The 25,577-nt window shown below is 35.6% G+C and overlaps 1 protein-coding gene across 3 annotated transcripts in view; it reads left to right on the top strand.

Annotated features, from left to right (window-relative positions):
• Positions 1-25,577, top strand: part of LOC125233140 (caskin-2) — a 235,905-nt gene that overhangs the window by 203,451 nt on the left and 6,877 nt on the right. For all 3 annotated transcript variants that reach the window (XM_048139014.1, XM_048139013.1, XM_048139015.1), the window contains 3 exons: positions 23,326-23,520; positions 24,441-24,637; positions 25,015-25,194. In XM_048139014.1, coding sequence (XP_047994971.1) covers positions 23,326-23,520; positions 24,441-24,637; positions 25,015-25,194 — 572 coding nt within the window. The remainder of the gene's footprint in view (positions 1-23,325; positions 23,521-24,440; positions 24,638-25,014; positions 25,195-25,577) is intronic.

Below are 25,577 nucleotides of genomic sequence, written 5' to 3'. Positions count from 1 at the left end.
CGGCCTATCCTATCGACACCTTATAGGATGCTTATAAGACTCGTCGTAATTAACAAGCTTATTAAGGACTAATTGGGTAATATCGAGAGAACGGAAAGGCTAATTGTTTTATGTTGTAAAATGGACAGTTTGAACTTCTTTGTGTGGCTTGGATTATTTTATAGAGTTTAGAAAAAGTAGAAAAATCTGCCATACCTTTAGTAAAACGATCGGAAGTGTCCAGCTTTAAATTATAGTTCCAATTCTCTCCGATGGCGCTAGGGGCCGGCAAGGAAATGACATGAATAAGACTTTATTGACGGTGTGAAGTACGCTTTCAGCTATTTGAAATTTGCCCACAAGCGGTTTATAGTGCCACCTACATATTTATTGTTTTATATGTGCATTATTTGCACTTCTCACAGACAAATATGTTCCTCCTTTTACACTCCATTGCCTACGGTTCTAGATCCAGGCGGGCTTCCAACTTTATCACCCATTAACGTGCATAAGACACCTGTCACTCTCACACTGACACACTTGCGAGAACGTGACGGATGCTTTATCCACGTAGATAAGTGATACAAATATTTTGCAAGCATCATAGGCGCTGTAAAGGATTTTTTTTTAATTCTCACAATTCTCACTTATCTTAATTAAAATTCGAACAGACAATCGGCACGAACGCCGGATGTGCCAAGATGCCTGCACCGACCCGCTAAACCAGTATGGCCGGTCTCATCTTTCATTCTGCAGTCGACATTGACATTGCCGGCTTTATTGGATCCCTTCTTTACGATTTCGTACTTGTTCCTGGCAGGCTAGCATTGTCGCGCAGTCCCTTTCGCACTATTCGTAGGTGCGATAGGGACGGCCTGATGTTTTATCGTTTATCACGTGACCATGCTATCGGTGCTTCTTTGGTACTATTGTTCTAAAAATATTACCTACTAGCTTTTGCCCGCGGCTTCGCTCACGTTAAAGTCGAGAACTACGGAATGCTCCAACTTCCAACCCCCATTTTTGAGAAGGGGAAGGAGAAGGAGAAGGGGTTAGAAAGAGACAAAAAGTTGCCTATGTCACTCTCCATCCCGTCAAATATCTGCACTTAAATTAAAAAATAATTTCAATTCGTCGCTCCGTTTTGCCGTGAAAGACGGACAAACAAACAGACACACTTTCCCATTTATAATATTAGTATGGATATGGATAACAAGGTCTAATGATGTGCCGTCGGAATTTTGCATTGAGAAATTCTGTAATTCAATGAAAGTCATACTTATTTTCTCTAATTAAGGGTCTCCCCAAACTTATCGACACGGAATCTGCTTTCGTCTACCAAATATGCCGCGTTAGTATGAACATGCGTACAGCGAGGACGACGCGTTAAGCGTCTTCAACTCTTCATACTAACGAGCGGTGTTTGGTCGGCTAGAACCGACTCCGCGACGACGGGTAGAAACCATAAAGGAACAGGCCCCGTAGTCGAATGGCATTTATACGACGCGAAACTAAAACGAAACGCCGCGAAAGGTAGTCTGAAGTCAAAAGCGATAGAGATATATATCTACGAGCGTTTCTTTTCGTAATAATTGTACGTGTATATATACGTACAATTACGAAACGAACTACATTCAGCCATTATTTTCAAATACATACTTATACTTAATTATTTGATTTGTTTGCGGAAAATACCAGCTTTATTTAACCTTCGCTTACCAATACCTAACTTTTATTATCATTTTCGTACTCTAAATTTGGAAATTCGGCCCTCTGTATAATACGTGGGTGTAAAATGACACTTATTGGGTGGCTGAGAGACATCTGAATTAGGTAGTTCAGCACTTTCGCTAATAGGATTGGGACATCTGTTACTTATAAAATGTGGACATACAGGGGTTTTCCGGACGCAGGAAATAACATTAGAAGATCAGTATTATATTTTGCTTAGAATTCCAAGAGTCTTTAGCCTCGTAACGTAAGGCCCACCGTAGTTAGTTTTCTCATTTTGAATTTGAACCTTGTTCTATAAATAAGTTGGTGAGGATTTCGTGTTTCAAAAAGCAATGTAACAATGGAAATTCTACTTTATTTGCTTCATGGAAGATTCAAATTAGATTGCAACAACAATTTACATTAGGCCTTACGAGGATAGAAATTACCAGTAAACTGCTACCGGGTACTTCTTTGCCTGAATCCTAGGAATAAATTGACGTTTATCAATGACAATGTTCATATTTTAAAGTATTTTTCTTTTCTTATGTGATTAATAAAAAAAATGCTATGTGATGCGATTTGGGTAGGTAGATAACATGCACGTACTGCAAAGTACCCTCATATTTCAAAAGGGCTTTCAATTTTTGGGTGAAATCGCAAGTTCTAAAATGGTCACTGACTTGTCTTATTCCTGCATTATCGCTTTTAGAAAGCTCATGCGCTATACTATATAGAAAATATTAAGAATAACAATATAATTAACTACGACATGAATATACCCTTTAAGCACCATTTTATTGCGGTCCTAAGGACATTAAATCGTCCCAGTACTGTTTTCGTAATGCAAAATTGCATAGCAAGCTTTGTATCGATCCGGTTATACGATTGGCCGATAGCTCCTGACCCTAGCGCCATCTAGGCTTGTAACTATGTACCAACATTACCAACAATGCCCTTTTGTGTTTCGATTGGTCTAGGTAGGAGACAATCGGGACTGTGGATGGATAGCTAGTACAATTTTATAATAGGATATCGGATATCTTTGTCGAGTTATAGAGATGGATACATCAAATCAATATTATTGCGTAATGTTTATTACTCGACTTCCCAAGAAGGGAGTTTTTGTTTTTGCGATCGTGTTTGTATTTTTAACGGTTTGATGTCGCATCACACATATGACTAATATTATTCTCAAAAATATATGTACTTACCGAATGAAGGTAAAAATAATCAGTACAATATACATATATATTAAAATTTTAAATTTTTAACTCTTATATGTACCTACACTATTAAATATGTATGATAAGATTACATATCCTAAATACTAGGAATTAACAATAAATAAATAAATAAATAAATAAATAAATAAATAAATAAATAAATAAATATTATAGGACATTCTTACACAGATTGACTGAGGCCCACGGTAAGCTCAAGACGGCTTGTGTTGTGGGTACTCAGACAACGATATATATAATATATAAATACTTATATGCATAGAAAACATCCATGACTCAGGAACAAATATCTGTGCTCATCACACAAATAAATGCCCTTACCGGGATTCGAACCCGGGACCGCGGCGTAGCAGGCAGGTTCACTACCGACTGCGCCAGACCGGTCGTCAAATAAATAAGTCCCATTAGGGGAATATCCAATTTGTGTGTTGGTAATTAATTAGAATAATTATGATTTTTTATTTCGAAGCACCTTACTCTTTTTGATTATGTTTTTTTATTTCCGCTAACCAAAGGTTGTCTGGTAGAGATCGCTCTTTAGAGAAAAGACCGCCTGTTGTCTGCCTCTATTTATAATCATTTGTTTTGTGTATCTTTTTTCTGTGTCTTTTGCTGAGGTGTGCGAATAAAGAGTATTCTATATATCTATCTATCCCTTTTCTCCACTGCACCCGGTGTTGTAACTGTATAACGATTCTACTATTCAGTATGTACTTAAATATTTACTGACCATTCCATTTTATGACGTCGAACTAGTCATACTATGCAGCCTATGCAGGTGACATCAGAAAATTTAACTATACTCTTAGCACTTTACTCCTTTAAAGTAAGACAGAAACTGTTAATTTCTTTGACGGTGCAAATAGAAAAGTGACCAGTAAGATATAGCAAGCTCGTAGATAATTGCACAAAATGTGATATTCCATTTCAAAAGTATCCTTCATCTCCTTATACATCTAGAACATTAAGCAATGGAAAATCAATTGAAAACGTCCTTAACGCACCTGAATCTTAAGGACCCTTTTATGAGGGAAAACCACAAATAAACCTATTCAACGGACCACACGTGTTCGTTCTCGGATTACTATCCAAAGTAACCTGCCAGAGATTATAGAGTATGTTACTCGATTTTGCTAGTCTGTGGTATCGGGTTACTAAGCTTTATTTTTAGTAAATTGCAGACGTGTTTTTCATTTATTATTACGTTTATATGCATTTTCCACAGCCAGCATAAAAAAGGACTTGTGAAATAATTTTCTCAATTTCGATGTAGGTAACTTTTATTTTCTTGATAATAATTTAATAAAATATAAATTTAGGTACTTTATTATTACGATTTTCGTGCCAAACGAGAACAAAGGTATAATCACGGATTCACGGATAATTAAGCGGAAAATTGTGTTAAATGTGACGAAATTTAGATATTGCTCCTTTGCCAAGTGTGACATCATTTCAAAGAGGTGTTGACTTCAGAAACCAGGTTTGCAACTTGTGAGTCAATAAGGAAAGTATCTTCGGAGAATTGTTCTTATTTACACGACATTTTTTTACACACTCATTACCGTATGACATTGACTATTTTCTACTATAACTACCATTTTAAATCAAAAACTATGTGTAATTTTAACATAATTAGTCACAATTTTATTTATAGCCAAATTCAGATTCTTTCGCAGATTAGACTTATATTGACCGGGGTCCGGGATATAGACCGAGATTAGCTTACTGATTTTTATTGAGGTCCCGATATTGCGACGCATTTGCATCATGGTACATATAAGTGTAAGTATTTTTTTAATGTTCAACATTAGTGGACAGTTTCGGCTAGGAGAGTATACCATAACTATGTCACCTTTCTGTTTTATATGTGAAAACACTTAGCTATTAGTTTGATGACTTTTACAGCCGAAGTATTTATAACTACTTAATGACCACTTCGCGTCACAATAAAACTTAATAAAGCGTGTCTAATGTTTATTATAATTACCTTATAAAAATAGGACCATTTTTGTTTTTTAATATGCCATAAATAATTATTTTCGAGTTATAACGGTTGAAGTGTATAAGCAGCTCAACTTCTTAAAGCTTTGTGCTTTATGGTCGACATTGGACAAATGACAGTTCAGTAGACCGTTTTCACGCTACTGAGAATAAAGTATTGATGCAACAAAGTATGAAAAGCCATTTCGCGTATTTATTCATAATATCGTATTGAATAACCAGAGATTCGTATATGATAAAGACAATTTTTAGATTGCGCCACATATTTTATTTTACTATAAGAATCCTTTTCGCCGTATTATGGGAATATTTCTGACCATTGGTCACAAATCACAAAAAATATGGTATTTGTACAAGTACTAGACAACGGGTAAATAACTTCATGAAATACGAGTATTACTACTTACTTAACATAAATATTTACGACTGCTGTAGGTAAAAATTAAAAACAGTACCGATGCGTCGCTATCTATATCATCAATGATTAGGATTGAACAACTTTATTACTTACTAGTAGAGGTAGGTAGAGGAGCTTACAGTTACACTAACAACTGTGAATAACTTTAGTGATGTACCGGTATCGGTAACTTATCGGTATTTACACGGTAATAGACCATTATCGCGTGTCAGACTATCTCCGCAACAGGTAGCTTTGTAAGTCCCATAATCTCAACTCTAGTTAACAAGGTGAGAATTTGTAATCAGAACACCACTGATATACACGCTTTACAGTAAATTCAACATGGATAAGCACTAATATCAATTTAGATATCGAATGATAATGTCCACTTTATTTAAATGCATCTACTGTTCATTTAGCTAAACTACTTAGAGATTATCTTAATTTATTACCTTAATGTACTGTTAATTTAGCATGATTATCTACTATCTCATTAGATCAACGTTGTAACTCTCACGAAATTCATATAAATCTACCTATCGAATTTCCATAAGCTGAAAATGAGGTTAAAAGACAAATTTGGAATGTCAGCATACCGATTGCAGAAATTCAATATAGTAAATAAGTATTAAAGGTTTCGGAACGTATTAAATCTATCTAGTCTATGCCCCAGCATGGCTGGACAATGACACATTCATCTCAGATTAAAATCTGCTCGGGACAAATAGGTTTGCTTACCATTTATCGCATGGAATCATAACATTTAGCTTAAAATTTATCGAACATTGTTAACTAAGTAACGAATTGTGCCCGTATCGAAATGTATGGGAGGCGAACAAACTTGCTAAATGTCAGGAACGTATGGCGTGATAAATCTCCGTCGGGTTTTCAAGGAACGTCAGGCTGTTTAGTTATGGCAACCGACGATGAAGAATACGTCTTAAATCGACTCCGAGTAGATAAAGCTTTGTTTCTTAAAAATCATTAATGATTCATTATACTTTACTATTTTTAAGACTTATTTACAAACAAAATAACGGAAAAATGCAAATAAATCATAAAACTGACGTCTCGTCTAATGATAATTCCCGCTTGCCTATTAAAATGGCGGCGCACTCAAAAAGCACGTTTGGTTTTTTTTTCGGACATTGACACCAAACTGCCCCGGCGGCACACGCGCTTTCTCCGCACATCGCGGTTGGCGCCAAAATTCCTAACCTAAGTATGACTCAAGTTTTACTTCGCGTTAGCATTTATTATGGCCAGTTTAGAGACCGCTATTTTAATTGTAGGATTGTAAAATTTTACTTTCTTTTAGCTAACACAGTAATTGTGTTAATTACTCTCAAAATACTAGGTACTTTCTTTCCTAAGTAATATGTACCTAAGTATTTCTGATAAGTTTCGTAATTACTTTTAAATATGTAAGTAATTTCATTTTATCTAAAAACTTTATCGTGAAATTCGTGAAGATATTCGGGGCAAAAAAAAAACATTTTTTGAAGATAGCTTTTCGTAGCAGATACCTACGCTTCCTGCTTTCTTATGATCATAAAACAGTTAACTTATTTGAAATACATTCAAGCCACCACATTCTCTTTACAAATAACAGGAATCGCCTTCGCTGATTACACGCATTCCGATGTTTATCTCGCTCTGTGCAAGCACTTGAATATCAAGAGAAATGTTAATCTTTTGTTTGGTAAACACGGCATTCGTCGATTGTTTGCATTCATTCGAAATGTCTCTTGGTACTATTTGAGTACCTAGGGATGTCCGTTCATTCGATTAATTGGTTGGTTTCCTCCAAAAAATTGATATAAATTTCGACTAGGCGTCAGGGAAGTGCAAAAAACAATCGATTTACGAAACTCACTACTCTCACTAGAAACGCGGCAATTTAAAAAATGTTTAGCAAGAATGTTTTTTTTTATTATTATTATTATTTTAGAGCATTGGCAACACGGCCATCAGCTCAAACAGAGACATAACAGAGATACAAAAAATATATAAGCAACAACAAACAATAGCAAGAATGTTATCCGGCCCATAGACTGTTTGATCATGATCAGCTATACCTACTTAGCATCGAAGTGGAAAGTTACAGAGCATATCGTGACTAGCAAATTTAATGACAACGGCACATATATGTATATACGCCGAAGTTTATTTGTTCCCAGTTTAAAAGCCGAGTAACGGTGTAACTCAATGGAATAAAATAAAATTACTTAAATACTTACAAACTTTTACTGAATTTTCCTTATGTGTTGTATTACATGCTGAACATTTTTTATCGATACAGTATTCCGTGTAAACTGACAATAATTTCGATAAACGTGAACAAATACAAACAGAAACAACAAAATATTGGTCAATATTGTCAATAACGAATTTGTAACCGATTTTCTAAAGGCCACGCGCCGAATATAGCGAATCAACGTAGGCAGATCATAAAATATGAACTTTAAATAAGTTTAAGTTTTTCAGTAGGTGTTTCTGATAATCTCATGTTATTTATGATTTCTGGTTGTTTATCTGGCATTGCCACTAAAAGCTAGATAATTATTGGAACTCTAACCATTATTGCAGATTGCAGGGTTAAAAATGTAGTGTACAAGATAATATCCAATTATTATGAAATAATGCCGTTTTAAACGACACTTGAAGGCAGTGCTGTGAAAATCACGGAAAAATTAGCATGACCAGATAAGACTGAAATTGTCAAGAGGGCGCTGTTATTCTTATGTATGCGATGACAGTTCAGTATAGTACGAAGAAATTTTGTTCTAATGAAATTCCGAAACATGGCGCGTAGTCATATAATTCTGGTCAGTCTTTAGCTTGATTTTATTTGACTCTTATTAGAGTCCCATTGACATACAATGTATCAAGACTCGAGAGGGACTAATGTTTTATGTCGGACATAAAATCGACGCTACTGGTGCTGGATATAACGAAGTGTTCAAATCTATGCATTTAGTGTTCACGATAAACAATCTTCCGATTTATAACCGTGACGTCCCTAGTGCCTACTGTGTTGCCGCACTAGTCTCTTATACATATTACTTTTCACTTATATCATTTAGTTTTAATAAGATGGAATAGCCATTACGATTAATGGGTCTTCTTGACCCAGTGCCGAGTCACGAACCGATCACTGTTAATTTTATCAGTAAAACCATATAAAATATAATCTTCGTTCACTTAGACCTTTAAGGGATGAAGGTTATACTTATGCTGGTCGTCTATGGCTACTGCATAGAAAGTTCTAGTACCTATTGGAACTGATTTGAGACACGCATGCTATTATGTTACATGTCTATTTATCCGTCATAATTCATTTGTCTTATACGTTATTCATGAAGATCTTTATTCAAATGATCCTTTCATTCACGACGGGCGCTTTGACTCTTATTGTCGTGCTATTAAAGGTTTGTTTGGACAAAGCTGCGCGTCTTGTTGGATATTAACTGGCTATAGAAAACGAGACTAAAAGAAAGTAACATTTGGGTCTCAACCTATGGCATAGTAACTAATAGGTACATCTTATTGGTTGACCATTGTTGATCTTTTTGTATTGGGAATAGAGTTAAAGTTATATCAGTTAACAATGTGGACGTTGGTATATCTGTTATTCTAAATATGTATTAAATAAACCATCGCTTTTGTTTTCTCTATCACTTTGACATGTTTGTTTATTCAATTTATAGGTTTTGACTTCATGCGTAGAAGCTTATTGTAGGAAATCCTTCTACTGTTGTTGCTCTTGTTCCGACTCCCTGGTAAAATAAAGTATGTCAGTCAAACCCCACACTTTTTTTAGCCTCTTTTAGTGTCCCACTGCTGGGCAAAGGCCTCCCCTCGTTTTTTCCACTCGACCCTGTTGTCAGCGTTTTCCCACCAGTTTGGGTAGAATGCGTCCAGGTCGTCCCGTCATCTCCTTTTTGGTCTGCCCGAACCCTGGTCTGCATCGGCTATGGTATTCCGCGGGTCTCAGTCTGTCACAATTTTGGCCCACCTTGCCGGGGGCAAACGTGTCCAATTTAAAGTTAAGTTAAAGTTATTTTTATAAATGAAGAAAAGCATGATCACATGATCACCCAGTGACACAGTTTGTTAAACAATAATTAATGTCTACCGGTCTTTTAAAACCATGACTAAGTGTAGTTATTAACTGTGAAAAGAGATAAAACAAATACATAAATTTCTCTACATGACGTTAATGTGATTGATAAATAATTATAGTAAGTTTAGCATTTACTATAATTTTAACCGAGGTTGAAGTCGTATTATGCATAGTTTATAATTTACTTCAAATAAATCCTAACACTTTATACATAAATCTGATATTCTAAATAAAAAAAACCTGGATACGATGTTTTTGTAATTTTTCCTCGATAAATTAATAAGTGTGTAATTCGTTACCTACAAAAACCGGATTTTTATAGCTTACCAGTTGCCAACTTGCCACAATGTGATTAAGCTTTATTAGCAACAAATTAATTAATTTGATAGCAGTAATAAAATTAATTCACTAAAATCAGAATCAGGAATGATCGCTAAAAGCTCTATGAAATATTTTAGTCAATGAGTGATTCTGATATAAGTAGTTATTTTAATCCTTTAAATATGCATAAATTACAATTTTTTTTCTTTACAGGTAAGTTGGAAGGGCGGAGACAAGAGGACAAAAAATCGATAATCAGTAAAGTATAAAGTAGTACATATAAGGTAGTAGGTACCTATGTTAAAATAATATGCAATTATCTATTATATAGCCTGGCTATAATTACGTACTGTACATTTATTGATAAATCTCTTCGTATCTACACGTAATCTATAGTATAATTAATAATGAAAATACGTACATTTAGTACGTACGTACATACAATTAACTTTCCCTAAGAGAAACCCACACTTTTCCGCCAAAAACCACCAAAACAACTCAAACAGGCATGCCGAAAATACCTTTTAGCACAAATTCCAGCGTAAAAAATTAAAAAAAAAGTAATTAAACCGGCCGGTTCATTAAACTGTGAGGTAATTAGCAATTTGGTAAATGGGCTTATTCATTAATTTGTCCCGCGGTGGATTAATGAGGAACAGCGCCACCTAGTGAGCTAATTTGGAATGTACGTGTCATGGTTGATGTTCTTTATTTGGTGTTGTTTTATAAAAAGTCTTAACAATATTAAGACTTGTTGTGATGATATATATGATATGATGTGATGATAATACTCAGTATGTCTCTTTAGGTCTTTCCGGGTTCAAATAGCAGTACGTGACCGATAAGAAAATAAAATAAAGCGAAAAATGAAGTAGGTACACTAAAGTAAAAGAATTCTTTATTGCACCACAAAGAAAAAAATAATAAAATAATGTAACTGTAAGTGCGTTTCACACTATCCGATCCGATATCGGATGTCGGAAGGATTACAAAGGCAAAAATCTACGTGCTATACTTGTCATAGTATAGCACGTAGTATAATCTCCGACATAAAAACATCTAAAATCAGTACTTAAGTACTTATTTATTCCGTGACTTTTATGTTTACACGTGAGGAGTATTGTCCAAACTGACCTAAATCAGTATTTAAACATTATCACGCTCAGCCGAGCCTTAAAAATAAACGTAACTTTTTAATTTTCCCACTCATTAGGCATGGTTTTAAAAACAACCAGCATTTTCATCGATTTTTTCTTTGTTTAGGAAAAGGTCGCGGTAGATTTGTTACAAAGTTATACATTATTGAGACTTAAATAAAGTCTCAGTAATAACTTTATTAGAATTGCTATTGACGGTAAAAAAAAACCAAGCTTTTAGATATTTGGCGATGGCCGATGAAACTGGCATCTAAATTATCAAAAAAAAAAACGTACGGCATAGTAAAAAACTTGAATAAATAAACAAATGAAAAATAAATAAACAAATTGCATATTACAAAAACGTACCTATCGATAACCTAAAAAACCGCTTTTCAATAATACCAAAAGAATTTATTGGTCGGCAATTTACGCAGAAACTGCAAAGTACTTATTCAATAAAAAACGAAATTTAAAGTTGTATTAAAAGTTGTTTTATTGTAAATTATTAGAATTGCTATTGACGGTAAAAAAAAACCAAGCTTTTAGATATTTGGCGATGGCCGATGAAACTGGCATCTAAATTATCAAAAAAAAACGTACAGCATAGTAAAAAACTTTAATAAATAAACAAATGAAAAATAAATAAACAAATTGCATATTACAAAAACGTACCTATCGATAACCTAAAAAACCGCTTTTCAATAATACCAAAAGAATTTATTGGTCGGCGATTTACGCAGAAACTGCAAAGTACTTATTCAATAAAAAATATTATATCAAATCCAACCAATCATCGAGTACAGGTTCAAATATACTTCAGCAACGTTCATAAATTGATATTAAAACGGCCGCAAGAGAATCCCGAATTTAATAACATTTGTTTGAGGCTGATTCTGTCAATATTTGATATAGTTTTCATTTCGTTTTGATACGACCATGAGTTCTGTCATCATGTCATCAAGCAATTCACGTACACAAGTTTGCCTTACCATACCAACTAGATAAATGTCTAAGATTTTCTTTATAAAAACTATGTACATATAAGTAATTGTTGAAACAGCTGGACAGTCATATTAAGCTGAGTTTACACCAGCAAGTTATTGCTGCAAGTGTTGAGACGCAACTATGGGTAAGAAGCGAGTGGCAAATGTCTCCTCTCTTGCATATACCTCTGTTTCAAAGCTTGGAGCAATAACTTGCAGGTGTAAACTCAGCTTTATCAAGAGAGAGCTAGGGTACACTATACCTATAGATAGTATAGATACAGATATATAACACGTTGCTTTCGATTTTAGTGTACCTAAGTCATACCTTGTGGTCTACACAAGCCTACGTGTGGACACAGTAGACCAATATGATTGGCGTGGTCAAGTTTGTATCAAAATAACAATAAAATCGTATGAAACTGTCATTACAGAAACGGCCTTCACTTATTTCATTTCTCAGAAGCAATTAGAGCTGAAACGAGGGTCTTCACTTCTTCGAAAACCTTGCTAAAGAATCGATAACTGCCTCAAGTTACTTCTGTTCAATTATATGCCTTATTTCATTTTAATAAGGACGTGGGAATGCGCTACGGCGGCAAAGGAGTTGTCATTTAGTAATGAAAGATTATACGCGGTAATGTTAAAGGTTCAATTACATCTACACGATTTCCAAAACAAAAATATATGAACGCGCTTTATGCTCATAATATTAGAGCCGTGATCAGCTATCTTTGCTCGTGTAAGTGTGTAGATGTAACTGAAACCGGACTTTACAATGGTTTCGTCTTGAGTCTATACTGACATTATTATTTGATCTTCCATTTGAACTGCGGGTGCGTTCCACGTAATGTGATAAATACCTGCATGTTTAGTATCGTACCTATATTAGTAAATAGTGCCATGTATGTTGTTGTATTCAGTGTGCTATGAAATAAATTAAATACCTATTCTTGCATAGTATTTATGAATACAAGCAAAGTTATTACACAATGTAGATAATAACTAGTGTTTCTATTACTTGCGCTAGGCGATAAAAACGCGGTCATATTAACGCCGCAAGAATTATTCCTAGCCACCTAAAATGTATCAAACAGGTATGCAACAGAAATGAAAAAAGGAAAATCTGAAACTCCCAAGTCTCCCATACCTCAAACCCGTCTAAATATTCTAATAGAAAGTCATCAAAAATTCACAAACCGTTTATACCTTACGCTTTTAGTTTCAAAACGGGTCGAACCCCCAGTATGGAGCAGGGAAAGTAACTGTCAACTCCAACGGACGCGAACGTCCATTCGAGAATTAAATTTTGTTTCACTTCCTTGGGTCTCACGTTTATCGCGCGATCTGAGATAGGGGCCTGAGACATTACTATCGATTTCTCGACACCGTATCACTCTCGACTCCGCCAATCTACAAAACAAACTTGCGAACAAGCTGATAAAGTTTGAATTTCGAACGATAACCAAAGTGTTATACGAGTTTGCGAAAATTATGTTCGGTCTGTGCGTAAGAAACTTTCAAGGAAGGGTGTTCAGTGTCGAATTCAAGTTTGTTTAGTGGTGGACAGATTTTAATTTGTAATTGACATCGCGTGCACGTAAGCAAATTAGCAAAATGCGTGTGACAGGAAATCAAGTGGCGATGTCGTGTGAACATGACTTAATTATGTAACGGCTTTTTGGGGTATCAATGGAAAGGTCTTTTAAAATGATAAGGAGGTATTAATGCTTCAAAACGAAATAAAAAAAAATAGAGGTGATGCATGCTAATTAACTCTTTCAACGATTTTTGGTTTGATCAAAGTATCTCTTATAGTTTTTGAGATAGGTTGATTTAACTGTAATTTTGGCTGCTGAAACTAATTTTGTCCATGATGATAATAAATATTAAGATAGGTGGCGCTGCGTTCGCGTTAACGAACTGATACGGATTTTCGTCAACATACCTACGCCACTCGTTGGCTCAATGGCTACGGCTGCCAACTCTACGCTCGCACCACGGTGTCCGCGCGTTCGAACCTCAGTGATAAATAAATACAAAAAGTGTATTCCCGTCTCAACAGTATTTAGACATAATGTTTGACTGCTGACGCTGCGATGGGATAGATCGATGGGTGGATAGCAACGAGTGGGTCGTCCAACGAGACGATCTGCTTCTGTAAGATACCCGAACACACTTCTTTATTGTATCTATAAATTTTTTAATGTTTTTTTTTTAACTTGTGACAATTTGAAACGAGACAATATACTTATTACATAATATACATTTTTCTTGTTTTTTTTTTTGATTTAATTTTGCTTTATAGACTTACTACAAATGAAGTAATATAATACTACTCCTCATTATGTTTGCTTGTTATTGTTACATACTTTTTTTTTGATGCTGTTCATAGATAAATGTTTGCGAATACTCGTTTGTAACTTGCTGGTTATACCAAATGCTTATATAATTATTAGGTAGGTGGGTTATAACAACGGTAGGTAGATAACAATATACATATTAGCCAGTACACGTGTAAATACCTACTACATAAGTACATAAACCTTATACAGGTTGGGCCTGTAACAAAAGCAAAAACTTCAACTGTAGACTATATACTCCTTAAACTGACCAATATTTTTAAAAGCCGCTGAATAAAATGTTGGTCAGTATAAGAAGTATAGCCTACAGTTTATTTTTTTTCTTTTGCTGCAGGGGCCACACGATATAATACCATAATACTGAAAGCAATACTCACTTTTCAGCTAAACTGACAAAACCACCAACAGACACTATTATTGATTTTTCCCACAACAAACGAAAATAATACATACATGTCTCAGAAAGCATCAACCGAAACCCTTCCAAATCTCGTGCAATTCCCTGCATTTTATCTGGTTTTACCAAGGGTCCCCTCCGGCCCCCGAGTTTAACGAGTTGCCCACTAGGGATCGCATGAGACGTATAAATTGATGTAATTAAACCCAGAGACCCTTGAAGACGATTTCATTAGTGTCATATGAAAAAAAATCATTGGAAGTAAATAACTACTAAAAAGGACGAAATTAGACGATCATACATATACCTAAATATAAATGTTTTCATAGATAGGACTCATATAGTGTAATAACAATTATGATTCATATTCTGTGATATATTTTTGATATACTCTGTCAAACAAGTCTGTCAGTAAATAAGAACAAAGAAAACTATAGGTATCCTTTTCTCTAGCACCCTAAAGAAAAAGATGCATATAGTTTTCTTTGTTCTTATTTACTGACAGACTTCTTTGACAGAGTATAGTATAATATCGGCCGAAATATATAAATTATAAAAAAATGTCGCTTGTTGCTTAAGAGAGGGCTAATGAAAATTTGTAGTTTTTAAAAGACAACTATGAAAAAAGGTATACTTAGCAGCTACATATTTAATTTTTGCCATGTGAATGCAGATTGCGGGCTTACATATGGGACTAAGGACTAACTACCTCTAAAATCCCTTTCCAATTGAGAGTATATTTTTCATTTCTGGTTTAGCCCGATGGTAAAAGTTACCGAGTTTGCATAATATTGTAGCTTAATAAAAAAACATCGTATAGTCTATGCGCCTGTCAAAAATTAAAACAATGAGTAATTGTGTGAGGTCCGATAATATCTGTTTTTATTGTTTTGGCATTAGTCTATGATCTATGAGTTGACAGTTTCTGATGCTATTGTAATGGGTTCGGCTCTTTGTTATGTAATTTGTAAATGTCACACGCATTATTTATAGTATAATAAACCATCTATTATTTACTTATTTAATTAATTGTAGTATGTTTCGTACATTATATAATGCAGTACTACACATATCGTGTTTCTTCTCTTGAATTTTAATTATTAATAATTAACCTACTATTTTGTAGTAATAGGTTTTGTTAAACTAATTTAGAACAAAGGTGACGCTAAGCATGACATAAAAAAAAAACATTTCTCTAATGACCTCTCACTCTTATGACTATCACACAGTCACACACTTACTTAAAGCACGCATTACTAGACACTTCATTCAGGCTCCGTTCATATATTACGTAAGAAGGTTAAGGGAGAAGGTGGTGCCACTTATAATTATAAACTCCAATGACACTCGAACATATCAAAGTTATTATTTATACGGTCTTGGTCTCTATAGTTATTTTCTACATGTGATGTGATCATCACAATAATACTTTGGAAAAACTGGTTAGGAAATTTTCATGTCTCAATATGGTTTCAGAAAGTAAAACTAACACGTATATTGATTATTGCCTTCTTATGTAGGTATTGTAGGTATTAAACACGATCTGGTCATATATTTATTATTTTCCTGCGCTCCTACTCTGTGTCGTCAAAAACCGGAAAAAACCGTCTCACGTAATAAATGGATGGTAATGGCGTCTCAACTTGCGCAAGACGTCGGAGCGATTAGCTGCCCCCAATGACCGGTTAATTGTCATGGGCCCTTTGTTTTCACTCACGGAACGTATGGTGCCATAGACAATTGTTGCATCAGTAGAACGCTACTGTGATGATGATTTGAGTGATTATAAAAAAAGAAACAATAATAGCCTAGTTTCCTACTCTAGTCAAATTATCTTCTTTTTAAAACGATTTGCTAATATTGGAATTACTATGACATACTGAGGAGTGACGTCACGGTCAATTCATTTGTATTATATCTTTCTTTTTGACTCGTTAAATAGAAATTATGTTCAAACATAACTACTGTCCGTATTTTTCTTCTAATTATGTGGTGCTTTATTTCGTGCACTGCATAAAATATTTTATTTTAAGTATAGGAAACTAGCCTATTTCACAACAAATGCGTAGTTTGGAAACCCAATTTTACCCATCACTAAAAAATATGTTTCATTATATCCATTAGATTGTTTTTCTGCTTTTAAAAATTCGGTTAGGTCGGTTTTCTTTTAGTTATTAACTATTCCTAAATTGCAAAATTCTCACATGGATAGGAATGTTTAATCATTTCCTAAAAAAACTCGAGAACTGTCCAAACTTCGAAGCTTTCTACAACTTCCACTGATGCCGTTTTAACTTTTCTTCGTAATGAAGAAAGGGTTTTTTTCCTAGTCTATATGTAACAATATCTATGCCTTCTTTTCATTTTACATATTTTTAACATGTACTTAGGTATGTAACTACTGTTTATAATGCTTTTTATGACCAATAAAAAAAAAACTAACAAACTACAACATTTTGTAGCTAAGTACACGCGTTTATGACTATAACTGTCCGACTTAAGACTGCTATCGCAATTAATATCATTATTTCAAACGCAAACATAAATGTAACATCTTCTAATGTAGACCTTAAAGTAACAAAACTTAAAGTTGGAATTTAGTAACAAAATAACCTTTTGTAAAGCGGGATGTGTTGTTAGCCAATTAAAGTAAATTAGCTTTATAGTGCAAGAGAGCCATTAAAACGTAAGGGAATTGTATTATGATATTTATGATTCTTAATCCAAATGATACATTTCTTAATTATGAAGACTTATTATGGTAGCTTTTTAATAAAGACTGCTAAGGGACAACTATAGTCGGTTCAGCCATTTGAGTCAGAAGGAAGCGTTAAAAATGTAGATGCATATGCATAAGTTTTTCCCCATATCTAATTTGACGTATTCTGCTACTGACAAAATTGTTTGACAGACTATATGTACCAATTTACTCATTACTTAATTAGTGTTGTGCTAGCAAGCTTGTCAAAATTCTTAAAAAAATAATACCATAAACAATGTTATTTTTTCTCACTCTCAGCCGCCGTTCCGTTTCGTGCAAGCCGCGTTTCGTCAACATATTTTTTCGTTAAACAAAGAATCCCGTATAATGGATAATTGTTTGCACAGGCTAGGCCACTAATTGCCCCTTTAGCTATTGTGTTTCGGGCAAACATTTCTTTGTTTAAACTGAGATATTCTTTTTTTATTGCGAAAAGAATATCTCAGTTTACGCTGCGCGCCGCTGAAAATGAACGTTGTAACAAAGCGGATACGAAAAAAGAAAAAAGCGGGGTATGAATATGAATCGGGGTTAACGTTACTTTTTACACCTTTAATCTAAGACCATTTTAGTTAAAGAGCATTCTTGTAGTCTCATAATAGTCATAATAGAAGTAAATAACACAACATTATATAAATAAGCTAAAGTTGAATAGTTCAATCCCATCATATAACTTTGCGGACAGGTATCTTTTCACTACAATAAATGAATAGGTACAATACCTAATAAGAGGACACATGGTTATAATAACAACATTCCTAAAGCTCAATATTACAAGACAATACGGTCTATCAGCATCCAGCTGTGTTCATTATTTCACATTATTGCCTTCGCAACAGTAATAATTCATAGTAAATAATGTTAATACGACCGCTTGGGTGGCTGCGGCTCAGCTCAACAAACCCTTTACTAAAACCATTATTACGTCAATAAACAATACATAACAGTAACAACCTTTGATATTCCGCTCACGTATTATTAAACTACATGATCGTGGCATAAACATAATAATCCCTCACAATTTGAATACACGATTTTAAAATAAACATGCATTTGTTTATGAACGGCGCCGCATAATTTTAAAATGGCGTCGGAATTTGAGTTGCGAGCCCACGCGATGTCGATCGCTTAATTGATTCAACTCACCGCCTCTAGATGGCGTTTATCCGTTCTAACATGATTTTCCATTACGCGGGGACGTTAAAATTTAAATCTAAGCTTTTTGAGTTTAGAGTGTAGTTTGGAGTGTGTTTTTAACTCGTTGATAGCGAGACAAGTTTGTAATAGTATCCGTAATGGCGCTCTAATTGTCTTTAATTAGCAGATAGGCACATATTTATTGCGAAGCAGACACGCTACCGTTTAGCGGAGGGTTATTGGTGTTATTATATTAAATGCTGCGACGGGTGTCAAGATCATGAACAATCTTTAATCTAATGGACATGGGCACCGGCAGTTAGTATTTATGTTCGCTGGTTTGCGGTGTGGTGGTTTTATAAATAACATAATATTGACGATATTTATCTGTTTAATTGCAAATGACTTCCTGGCAACTACAGGTGATTTACAATGTTAATATAAAGTTGTTAACAACTATCTTAACGCTTTGTAGGTACGCAATCGATAATTATGTACCTATAACCTTCGTGTTGATTTAATGGAATTATTTCGATTAAATATTTTACTGTCGGTATATAATAACATTTTCAATTAAAAATTATTTCTGAATCAGAAATGAGAAATGACGTTTCCTCAGTGTTTAATATCATCCATATCTTAAGTTGCATCCACACTGCAGCGCACTTTTACGAAAGCTGATTATGGTGTGTCTGTGTATGCCTTTAGTAAGTTCACAACACTTGGTAATATCTGAAGGCCACCAAACCTTTTACAAATGTGCTAAAAGTGACTAAAACCGTTTAGCGTAAAACTAAAATATGCTAAACACCAGTGCCAACAAACATGTTCCAACTAAACCAGGTGCTAACCAAAATAAGGAAATGATGTAAGTTTGTCGTTAGGTAAATATCATACCTACGTTAAACATTATTTTCTGTAGATTGTTATGAGGTAGGAAATAATATAGGTAATTTCGATCACAGGTAAATTGAATAAAAGGATAGTGAATAGAGAAAGAAATAATACGTACGGATTTGAATATAATAGTAGGTAAACTAAACTAGGCTCAAATTGACAAATGTAATAAAAATACGTAATAAAATACCTATGATAAGGGTTTTAAGAACCCTGATGATGATGACCAACACAAACAAAACAATAAATTCTAACGCCAAGTTTGGGCACCTTATCGAACTGTACTGAAATCTTTAATTCCACCACTAATTTACCCTCGTAAAACTCATAATGCCCGTGTCAAAAGCATCTATCAAACGCCATCATAATCCGAGTAATATCCTTGAAAGCAGGTGATAAAAGAAAGTAGGCCGTGCTTAAAAGATTATGAGCCCGAAGTGTGAACCCTGGGTGACACCTGAGGTTTGGTTCCTATAGCTTATCAAGTCGAACGTGCAGATCATTCAAAATAAACAGACTCCTATACACATAGTTGTTTAGTTGTTTTTAAAGATCTGCGCTATATGCGCTGCGTATTAAAAGTGTAACGAAGAACGAAATTTTGTCGAATGTTATTGGAAGTAGTGAATTCAGAAATTATTTGTTTTTTTTTAAATTCCAAGATAATTATATTCGCTCGCCGTATTATTACCGCCCACTGTACTTTAGTACTTTCAAGTCCGCTAACCATGTTTTGGTACAAACTAGCAGACACTGTGAGGCTCGAAAGTGTCACGATTTTTTTTCCTCATCTGCTTCTTTTTCACTCATGTTAATGTTCATATACGTAGTGGCCTCTCTTTCTACCTAACATACATTTAAGAGTAACCATCATTTAGGCCTGATGTAGTTATTACGGATCTCCAAGACTCACTTAAGTTCGACTCATCTTTGTCAAGCAAACGGATTATAACGGACTCAACGGCCTATTTCTATTTACAAACAGTTTCATACTAGATCCCTTGTATATCTAGATGGCTTATGTATCTTGATCTCTAGATTCATAAGAGTCATTGGCTAAGCCAAGCCAGGTTTATATCGGATCTTTGGCCAGTGGGCTAAACTTTATGAAAAGCGAATGTCTATACTTAGCTTTATGCGGATCGTTAGGCAGTTTTCGGTTTAAGTAGTTACGATGTTGGCTTTATGTCTTGGGGCAAATTGATCTTGGTTCTTGGTCACAAGTTTTACGAGGTCACAGAAGGAGGTAAGTTAATTGAGTAGTTTGATCTAATTTGGCATGTGTGTCAGTTAGCCCGGTCATAAAAGATGCCCGGTCATAGAAGATTTTGTGGGACGGGCTATTTGGAATGACGTTCGTATCTTTGTTACGAAAATGTAAAAGTTGTTCCGAAAGCCTAATGGACTGCTGGATGGACCGGAATGGATGGAATGGACCTGGATGTCTTTAACAAAATTTAGTGATAGATACTATTTTGTTAGTGCAATTTAATCATTTTGTGCACAGTCAGCAGAATTTACTTATTAGTTATTTATTAGCTTGGCTTCCGTATATATTTGCACACTTACACAGATTGTCTAAATCCCACAGTAAGCTCAAGAAGGCTTCTGTCTTGGGTAAGGCAACGATTATACGAAAGGTCTTCTTCATCAACCTAGCGTTTTCCCGGCCTAGCGCCAGGTCCGATTTCCTACCAATTATATAATTTGTCGGGAATACATTTTACAAACCTGACACGGACAAACTCATCAATTACTATTGTACATCCTACCAATTTCATCACAAAACACATGAAACAAAACAATAAACTCTACTCGTATTTTAAGTTTAATATCTTTATTTATCAATAAACTAAACGCAGCTCCGCGAACCAAGAGCCGTGTAGGTACACGAGCCATTGTTGCATGTCTGTGTATAACTTTATTTTTATTATTAAATCAACCTCTTAAATATTGATGATTGCGTGCGTGTAATTGCTCACATAAACCCGTCGGTAAAGAGAGCCGGCAATCATAAAATCATATTTGCCATAAAATTTCACTGTACATGGTTAAACACTAGTTTTTGCTTGGGCTTCGTTTGCTTCACTCAGAACTCTTACTTTCCAAAAACTCTAAATGTGATGTGACATAATTTAATGGAAGGAATATATGTGTGGTGAAGGTACAACAGTTAGAGACAAATGTTTTATAATAGTAATATGCCCTGTTAGTAAGGTTTTTATCACTAAATATAGCCACCCATTTAGTTATTTCCCACTCATAATCCGTCGCTGCTTCGTAAATAACCCTGAAAAGTAACCTAATTATTTTCCAATTTATCGCTTATTTACAGAATAAAGAACCTATTGTTTTCGCATTGTTTTCCGAGAAAAGCGCTTAGTTCTCAGCTTTTAAAGCAGCGATTTTGGCGGATCATTAGCGTTATCGATTGGGCACGCAATTAGTTGGGCGATTGATCGGGCGATCGGTCGGCTCGAACATGATTGATGCGATTTTGGTTCATTAGTGCACGCACTCGCACCCTGGGCAGGGCCTGTTCGTATTCATAATGGATAAGAGCCGTACGGTAGGGAAAACTAGTATAATAATGATACTGAGAACCATTATGAGGATGATTATGACTTATAAAAAATAAATAAAATAACTAACCTAATCAATCAGCGGTCAATTGGTGAAGAGGCAGATTGACAGAGGTTATCGCATTTATACAATTAGCAGAAATGTAGGTACAAGATTGAATTAATTATTGATATTCGCCACAAACTACCACGTACTTAGTAAATACCTATGTGAAATATCTGTACCCAATTGCATTTGGCTAGATGTGAGGTCCATAACCCGAGCTCTTTCGCGCAAGAGAGATCTGCTCTGCACTCAGCATTGGAATATTATAGGCCTGAGCTGAATTGTTTCTAAAGTAACTTTTATACTGGTCAAATTAGTGGTTGTCCTGGTAAGCGAGAGGAACACAGGGATTATCGGGAACGCCCAAGATGTGCCAGAGTAAGATAACGATAACGAGGTACGCTATCAGTGGGAGGGAATTTATTAAGCTTAATAGCGTGTAATTTTCATAACGGGGTGAGCTTTGGAATACAATATATTACAATGTTACAAGTTACAACTTACAATGTATTTTTACATGGGTGATTTTTTTATACAATAATGTAAGAATCTACTAAACCCAGGAAATGCTACTTATGACTGCCTAATTATTTTAATCAGGACGTTATTTAGTTTTCGAACATGTTTACAGATTGCTAACGTAATGTAGTAACAACTTGAAATAGGATACTGAAATAGGCTACTTCCGTAGAAAAATGTCATACTCTCTTCTCTATGCTAATTAAAAATAAAATGGTTGGATTACCGAACCAAATTATACTGTACTAAAATAGTGCCATAGCTAATTTGTGCTGACATCATTAACATTAACAAATCGTCCCTTTACGCGTGTCCTGGTCACACCGAATTATAAAAGTAATTTAATTAACGTTTATTTTGGAACGCGACCGACGTCAAAACTGGAGGCGTGCGTGAGTGCGTGACATAAATATTTGAAGACTTTATTTTCGCGTTCAGGAATTTCAGGATATTTTATGTGTAGGTGTATTTTGTACTCGACGTTGTTATTTGCTGAGCCTAAGCTCGTGCCTAAATTCGAAGTACTCTTACCTAGCAAGACGTCACATGTCAATCATGAAGTGTTTTTAGAAATGTAGCAATTATGTGTATTAGAATTCTATAATATATTTATAAAATGTTTATAAATGTAGTGTACCTCTTCAATACAAAAGACAATAATTTACAAATATTTTGCTTAGTTTTACTTTATATTCACAAATGCCTCTTTTGTTTCAGTGGGCGGAATGTCGCGCGGCGGCGCCGCCGCCGGCAAAACGGCCACGGCGAAGCGCGTCCCGCCGCCCGCCGTGCCCGGCGACGCGTTCAGCCCGCAACACCGACACTCCGGCTCGTCCTTCGGTTCGCAGGGATACGCTTCGTGCGAGGAACAACCGTATCCACAACCGCCTGACACACCGTCCCACACTCGAGGTGAGTCAGAGTCATCAGATATAGAAGTAGAGAGATCTAAGTGCGTCTCGTTCAGTCCGCGACACACGTCAGGTGACTGAGGTGAGACAGAAATTCTACCTAAAAAACTTAGGCCTAAGTGAAGAATTGAAGATACATTTGGCCTAACCTTGCGCACACAACTCTTCGGACTTATTTACGGGTTAATGTATGTAACGGTGTATACTTCAACTTTTTACCAATAAATTACGTTCGCTTATAAAACTCTGTACTTGCAAACATTTGAAACATTACAAACAGATTACGCCCATAAAACACAAAGTCTGGTCTAGAATAATAAAAAACTTTTCCCTAAAGCATACACTGAAATGAGACCGAAATTTCTAAAGCTTTTCGGGGTTCTAATTTGAAATTTTACACTCAAGGGACGTATTCGCCAAAACTGTCAAGCCCGCAGGCATCCAATCATTCTGAGTCTAGCCCTTAATTGTGGCGGGAGTCCTAAAATGCGGACGGGTAATGGTCATACTTTACCTTTTGTGACGGACGTGTTTTTTGGCTGTGTCTCGCGGTTGTAATTTTATGTTTTCTCTGTAGAGTATTTACGACAAATAAGGGGTCTGGCAAAAATGTTAAAGGATTTACAGAATGCTGTTATTTGTTTTTGCAAGGTCACTTTGTATTTTGAAGAAGACTTTAATACAGCCATTTATATTGAGTACACCTACCTAGTAGTACAAATATTCCATTCTCTTTTGTTTATGTTGAGTTTTTACATAGTACAGTTACACATAATTAAAAAAAACGTAACCTTTTCCATCAATTCTGTCCATTTATATTATTCAATTTTAGTCCATTTGTATTCCGGTGGCATTGACTCATCAACACTCTTCAGAAAGCTAAACCAGTCACTAATAAATTCTTCCCTTTCCAATTTCCAGATGACCACTCCGATTACGGCAGCACCGTGTCCGGAGTCTCCGGTGTCTCGGGCGCCAGCGGGAGCCTGGGCAAGAGCCCTGCGGGCGGGGGCACGTTCACCTTCCCCCCGCCGTCGCAGCCCCTCACGCATAAGGCGGCGGTGTACTATCACCATCAGCTAGCACTTAGTGATGACCAGGGGATTGACATGACGCAGGTAAGAATAAGTTCAAATAAATAAGGAAGGCGATGCTCTGCCTCTGAGGCTGTTTGCGTAGAACTTTCGTCCTTTAATTACTGTAGTTTCATTATCAATATTTCATGGTCTAACTAACAAATTTCCAGGTAATTGTTTATAAGGCCTTCATCTGATTAACTTTTTTCTATTGTTTTCTCACTTGGAACTTCATGAAAACACAGTGCTCCCAAAAATAACTCTGAAACTTATTAGGCTAATGTTACTTGTCGATATTTTGACTGTTCATCGTTACCGGACGCGATAATAACAATGTTGATCGCCATGTCAATTTGTATTCAGTCGTATTGCTACCTTGACAGTGACACATGTTTTAACAGAATTGTATCCCATTCCAGAGTCCCGGTCGTGACAGCCCAGGTTCTTCCTCCGGCTCGGCCGGATCCGGATCCAGGCACTCTTCAGCATCGCTGGACAGCGGACGTGCGTCAGGCCGGATGCCACACCATCACCACGCGGCTTGTCACTGTGGAGACACTGCTGACCGAGTTAGAGCTATGATCGCTCAGGGACTTCCTGTAAGTATTGTTATCAATGGTATAAACGACAAAATCTTGTGATTGGTCAAAGATTTTTTATTGGAATTCAGGATTTCTCTAACTAAAGAAAGTTTTTCTAACAAGACTCGTAAAATTGCAATTCAGTTGATCAACTATAGATCAATTTAGGATCAAAACTAGTCGTACAAAGGTCGTGGTACTTACGGTCGGAACAGTCAGAGTATACCTAGCGTTTTTTGCTTTGCATTTCTGGTTGAGACTGCAGTGTGTTTTAGATAGCCAAAAAGCTAGCTAAGTATTTTCTGCTCCAAATCTCCATTATAAATTCATACTAAAACAGAAGTTTCGAACTACGCGACGTTCGCCACGAGCGAGCACTCAAAAGCACCAGCCATAAAGGT

The sequence above is a fragment of the Leguminivora glycinivorella genome, chromosome 14, assembly GCF_023078275.1.
Source record: "Leguminivora glycinivorella isolate SPB_JAAS2020 chromosome 14, LegGlyc_1.1, whole genome shotgun sequence".
NCBI classification, from domain to species: Eukaryota; Metazoa; Arthropoda; class Insecta; order Lepidoptera; family Tortricidae; genus Leguminivora; species Leguminivora glycinivorella.
Note: the sequence above shows the minus strand (reverse complement) of the source record. Positions and strands in the feature narration are given on the sequence as shown.